The sequence below is a fragment of the Barbatula barbatula genome (assembly GCF_947034865.1).
Source record: "Barbatula barbatula genome assembly, chromosome: 13".
Classification (NCBI taxonomy): domain Eukaryota; kingdom Metazoa; phylum Chordata; class Actinopteri; order Cypriniformes; family Nemacheilidae; genus Barbatula; species Barbatula barbatula.
Genome location: NC_136776.1, coordinates 18,020,495 through 18,026,577, shown reverse-complemented (window position 1 = coordinate 18,026,577; position 6,083 = coordinate 18,020,495). Strand labels below are relative to the sequence as shown.

The 6,083-nt window shown below is 38.3% G+C and overlaps 2 protein-coding genes across 2 annotated transcripts; both read right to left on the bottom strand.

The window, feature by feature from the left end:
* Positions 1-235: 235 nt before the first annotated feature.
* Positions 236-2,771, bottom strand: LOC306902669 (amine sulfotransferase-like). The gene is made up of 7 exons (XM_079471426.1): positions 2,652-2,771; positions 2,230-2,404; positions 1,794-1,996; positions 1,595-1,721; positions 1,418-1,512; positions 1,169-1,349; positions 236-1,078 (listed from the first exon to the last, which is right to left on the bottom strand). The coding sequence occupies exons 2-7, from the start codon at positions 2,393-2,395 to the stop codon at positions 954-956; spliced, it is 897 nt and encodes a 298-aa protein (XP_079327552.1). The 5' UTR covers positions 2,396-2,404; positions 2,652-2,771; the 3' UTR covers positions 236-953.
* Positions 2,772-3,824: 1,053 nt separating this feature from the next.
* On the bottom strand, positions 3,825-4,864 carry LOC306902991 (amine sulfotransferase-like; the record flags this gene model as incomplete). The annotated part of the gene is given in 6 exon segments (XM_079471911.1): positions 3,825-4,069; positions 4,161-4,317; positions 4,321-4,341; positions 4,410-4,504; positions 4,587-4,713; positions 4,844-4,864. Coding segments are annotated over 6 exon segments (537 nt in total). The 3' UTR covers positions 3,825-3,953.
* Positions 4,865-6,083: the final 1,219 nt, after the last annotated feature.

Below are 6,083 nucleotides of genomic sequence, written 5' to 3'. Positions count from 1 at the left end.
ATTTCCTGTATAAAAATAACCAGATTTCTGCAATAAATAAAACGAACACAAACACGATTGGTGTAGTAACCACGGTAACCACACATTAAGCGGGGTTCATACGTCTGAACAATATGGTAATGTTAGACAGACCTTACGAAAGGCACTGTATGTTTTATTGTATGCAAGAACAGTTTTAAACAATCAAAAGCTTAAACATCACTAAAACACTATAAAGTAAACAAACACACAATGTACTCTGCAACTTTAACATCATGTACATTTTATTTTCATTAATCTCTCGCATTGATGGGAACCATAAAAAGGACATAAACAGCAGCACCTCGCCCAAAGGCATCTGATCTTTCACACGGGGTAATGGATGTGATGAAAGTGGGATCGGACACACAACTCACGAGATGTCTCTCTGATAATAGCAAGGAAAGGTATGTAAACTATGTATTTCTATAATCGTTTATTCCCCAAACACAGAGGATGCCTACCAGACGAACCCAGTGACACCTCTGAGTAGCAACAGTATCTAAGTATCTTATCCAAAGGGTCAATTCACAACCTTACCACTAGATGCTGTAAATATCATACACTGGACCTATAAAAGAGATATTTATGTTACAATTTTGGCTAATATTAAAGCGGTTGTTATCTGGGAACAGAAATATTCATGTTAAAACAACACATTAGGCCTACTGATGTTTTTACATGTATGTTGGGATTCAAATGGAATATTTTATTAAATAAACCAGATTTTTTTCACAACTCTCATCCATCTTTGCATTCTCTCAGTCTTTAACATTGCTATTGGGGGACTTTATGTCATTCTCAAGGTTTGTTTCTGATAAAATTCAACAGCCGCTGTAATTGCCACAATACACACAGAAATGCTGAGTAAAGGCTGGCGTGGTCCCTCTGGTGGTCGAAAACAGGCTACATGTTAGACTCAACATTTCATCACATTATTTCTTCATTTGTAAGTCCCAGTTAAATTCCAGATGAAGATCTTTCATTCTATCGTAGTAAGCCTGGTCAAAGCGTTCACTTTGTGCTACGGTCAGTGAGTTCTTCCAGTCTCCAACTGTTCCTGTAACACCGTTAAAAAGTGATCAAATAAAACATAAAAATACTTTATTATTATGACACCCTAACTTTTGGTTATTCTATTTTCTCTGACCTTTTCGAACAAAAAGTCCTTTTGGCTGGTCAGTGACGTTCTCAGGGAGGAATTCGTAGTTGGCTTTGGGGTCTGTCTTCATGTTGCTGAAAGTGGCTTTTCCCACCACTTTATCAATCGCTTCATCTGACAGATTCTTCCCCACAAACTCACAGATTTTCACAACGACGGATCTCAGGTCCTGAGAAAAGATGAAGGCATTAAAGTATTTGTAATACTTGAATGAGTAACCAGCCAAACAGTTCTCACCTTGATCATCTCTTCATAAGTCAGGATCAAGATGTTGTATTTGTCTTTGTTTGAGATCCATCCTCTGATGTGATCGAACCAACATCCACCGACCACTAAACCAAAAACATAACCTTAAACAATAATAAATTTCTCAATGATGCACATATTTCAAGTAAAGTCCTGCAAGGATCTTACTCCATCCTGTGAAGAACTTATCCAGCAACTCGTCATAGCTTTCTACAGATTCCAAGCTCTTAATTTTTTTGGCAAAATGGAAATAAGACACCAAGACATCTTTAGGGTTTCTCATCACATAGATAATCTAGGAAGAAAAAAGTGATGCAGTAGAAAGCAATGGGAAGTCACTGTAATGTATAGATTATTACATGCGTACTTTTCCTTTTTCTTCCAATCCTTTTGGCACCATGTGCTCGTGTAAATGAGATGCGAACAGTCTTGGAGATGGACGGGACTCATAATCCACGTCCTTTTCCCGAAACTCCAGCCAAGGCATCTGATGGTACGTGGTTTCATTTGCTTTGTCAGGGAAATCTTCCTCATAGAGTAAAGTAATTATACGTTGGGTCCATACCGTACCTAAGAAAGAGGACATGAGAACATAAAGAAACATTATTATAGCCATCACTTTATTCTAAACTTTGTTACAAAATCCTTACAAATATACGTCGACAGCGTTGAACAGTTGTGGGAATTTTCTTCAAAGTCATTTGTAGCTTTAGCACCAAACACAAACATGATCAGGCTAAAGTCGACTTTCTTGAAAATAAATAAACTTTGTTAACTTCACCTTAGCATCTACAGTCACTTACCAGATTTTGGGAAGGTAACAGCAAAGACATCATCATCTCTTATGTCAAAATCCTTTAAACTGTCAATAATATCTGTGGTAAGATCATTCGTCCCATCTATAGGAAACACCATTCCTTTGTATGTGAAGAATTTGTCACCAAGTTTCTTGTATTCCTGCTGAGCCATTGCCAAGATCTAAATGAGCCAAATAAGATATATCATGGGGTTGAAAAACCAGGGTTTAATATTGTCTGTTAGTTTATGGCCAAACTTTGGACTTAATATATCAAATCGATTCTTTGTCTTAATTTGTACACTTCAAATGTCGTAGTAAAGTTCACTTTAGTCCAGAACGGTTGCGTTGCAAACTAGTAAAAGGTATAATCTTCACAACGAGCAGCGGGTGCTGCCCTGAGCCGCACGCCCGCACCAAAGCACTCACAGGCGGCTCAGTCCTCGCGAAGCAGCCCCTCCCCCGGCTGCAGTCAGAGCAGGAGATGTTCACCCCTCCGCGTCCAGACTGCAAATGATCGCGCGCATGTGCAGAAAGCCGCCGCCGGCTGATCCTGCCCGGGTTTACAATTCAGCATGAAATATAAAATGTTCTTTGTCTAAACTAATTAAATCACCGCAGAAAAATAAATCCTCTCACAACCTCAGTCACTTTACTCTCGTCCACTGTGTGTGTGCCTCTCTGTGACATAAGATAAATTAGCTTGCTAGCTCATCATGTCTCAGTCTAAATTTTGTTAATCTAGATTGTGTAAGCATTTAGTTTTTAAATGTTATGGTTAAAAATGTTCATATTTTACTGTGACTTTTGTAGGCTCCTAAGTAAACCATAAGGTTAAAAACCAAACATAAGAAAAAAAATGTATGGTTAAAAATGTTCATGTTTTACTATGTCTTGTTGTAGGTTAAAAACCAACCCAAATTTAAAAAAAATGTCTCTTTTGTGTCACTTTTGCCGGTCCCAAGCCCGGATAAAGTAGGAAAAATCCTCTCTCCTACAGCGTCCATCACAATTACATGCACAATGCACATGGTCAATTATGGAAAGTATGTGATGACATCATTTGGCGACTTCTAGCGACTTTTAGGACAGCCAATAGCTACTTTTCTTACTGAGGAGTTGGCAACACTGGATACCTTCTACGAGCGGGCCCTCCTCGACCGAGGACCGTTCCTCAGATGGAATCGGAGGACGCCGATAACGCCAATCAATCCATTGACGTCCACGAGCAGGTTCATGTAACCAGTCTAGAAAGGGTAGATTTTCTCTATGCTCTTCACAGAAGATACGATGCAACTTTGTTGCGATGGGACCTCTCTTTAGCGCTCTCAACCGCTCCGTCTCCATCTTCTGGATTTCTTCGATTTCAGGCCAAAGGGACTTGCCCTCCAGAAACCAATACATGGACATGTCCTCCTTAGCCATCATGCAAAGACCAAAAGAAACTTCTGCCAACGCGCGCGTCTCATCCATCTTTGCATTCTCTCAGTCTTTAACATTGCTATTGGGGGACTTTATGTCATTCTCGAGGTTTGTTTCTGATAAAATTCAACAGCCGCTGTAATTGCCACAATACACAGAGAAATGCTGAGTAAAGGTTGGCGTGGTCTCTTATTTTTTCTGCGGCTGCACATTATATTAGACATTTATTAAAACTGTCTAGTGAGAAAGTCCCTCTGGTGGTCGAAAACAGGCTACATGTTAGACTCAACATTTCATCACATTATTTCTTCAATGTAAGTCCCAGTTAAATTCCAGATGAAGATCTTTCATTCTATCGTAGTAAGCCTGGTCAAAGCGTTCACTTTGTGCTACGGTCAGTGAGTTCTTCCAGTCTCCAACTGTTCCTGTAACACCGTTAAAAAGTGATCAAATAAAACATAAAAATAACTTTATTATTATGATACCCTAACTTTTGGTTATTCTATTTTCTCTGACCTTTTCGAACAAAAAGTCCTTTTGGCTGGTCAGTGACGTTCTCAGGGAGGAATTCGTAGTTGGCTTTGGGGTCTGTCTTCATGTTGCTGAAAGTGGCTTTTCCCACCACTTTATCAATCGCTTCATCTGACAGATTCTTCCCCACAAACTCACAGATTTACACAACGACGGATCTCAGGTCCTGAGAAAAGATGAAGGCATTAAAGTATTTGTAATACTTGAATGAGTAACCAGCCAAACAGTTCTCACCTTGATCATCTCTTCATAAGTCAGGATCAAGATGTTGTATTTGTCTTTGTTTGAGATCCATCCTCTGATGTGATCGAACCAACATCCACCGACCACTAAACCAAAAACATAACCTTAAACAATAATACATTTCTCAATGATGCACATATCTCAAGTAAAGTCCTGCAAGGATCTTACTCCATCCTGTGAAGAACTTTTCCAGCAACTCGTCATAGCTTTCTACAGATTCCAAGCTCTTAATTTTTTTGGCAAAATGGAAATAAGACACCAAGACATCTTTAGGGTTTCTCATCACATAGATAATCTAGGAAGAAAAAAGTGATGCAGTAGAAAGCAATGGGAAGTCATTGTAATGTATAGATTATTACATGCGTATTTTTCCTTTTTCTTCCAATCCTTTTGGCACCATGTGCTCGTGTAAATGAGATGCGAACAGTCTTGGAGATGGACGGCATGTAAGCATGTAACAGTAAAGCATACCAGTACAACGAACGAGCACAAGACAATAGACAAGAGGGCATTAAATAGGGGAACAAACACAGGATAATTACTAAGGGGCAGGTGAAGGTAATGAAACACTAATGGGAAGGCTAACGAGACAAAAGGGCGGGAAACACTGACGAGACACGAGAAAGCACATGGCAGGTCAGAATCAAAACAAAGCCATGTCTTTCTCACACAAAACCTAAGGCTATGCCATGACTCCGCTGCAAGACCAAGAATAAACATGACATGATGGCGGAATCATGACACCTTTGTATGTGAAGAATTTGTCACCAAGTTTCTTGTATTCCTGCTGAGCCATTGCCAAGATCTAAATGAGCCAAATAAGATATATCATGGGGTTGAAAAACCAGGGTTTAATATTGTCTGTTTGTTTATGGCCAAACTTTGGACTTAATATATCAAATCGATTCTTTGTCTTTATTTGTACACTTCAAATGTCGTAGTAAAGTTCACTTTAGTCCAGAACGGTTGCGTTGCAAACTAGTAAAAGGTATATAAAATTATGAAGAATGCAGTTTTTATTTTCAATAATATGACAACTGAAGGTAATTTTATTTACGTACAGTAAAATTGTGTTGTCTTATGATACAGCACTTAATATTTACTATGCAAATAAGAAACCAGAATAACAGCTTGTGCAAAATATACTTATTTTCTCCAGCAAAAAAAACACCATCACAGCTATAAAGACTGATTATAACTTGAATTTGATATATAAGGACACAATGTTGTTGTTACGTAATGGATAAACTCAAATAATAATGTTATTCTTATTACTACATAGACTACTCGGAAACCTTTACTTTATTTGCATATATGAAACATATTTGCATGGAAACACGTTACTTTTTCATGTAATTCCAACAAATACCAAACTTATTTCATTTCTGGATGTAGCAAACACTGTGAAGGGGCTTAAAACCGGGACCAGGCTTGAGAAACAGGCTCCACCTCCCACCGATTCACAGTTTTTGTCTTAAGGATCCTAAATCCTAAAAGATTCATCTGCCCAAAGTTTAACCATGCAGATATTATATGGTTTTCTGTGCAGCATGTTCGCATATTTTATTTAACATAGTATTCCATTTACATATGAAATCATTAGTCTATGAACAATTAATCAAATATACATTTTATTAAAACACTTTCTTTCAAAATTCACACCCC

Coding starts and splice junctions, on each gene's coding strand:
- LOC306902669 (XM_079471426.1), bottom strand. CDS start 2,395: ATGGCTCAGCAGGAATACAAGAAACTTGGTGACAAATTCTTCACATAC. Junction 1,350..1,417: donor CTTATGAAGAGATGATCAAG/GTGAGAACTGTT, acceptor ATCTTTTCTCAG/GACCTGAGATCCGTCGTTGT. Junction 1,079..1,168: donor AGGACTTTTTGTTCGAAAAG/GTCAGAGAAAAT, acceptor ACGGTGTTACAG/GAACAGTTGGAGACTGGAAG.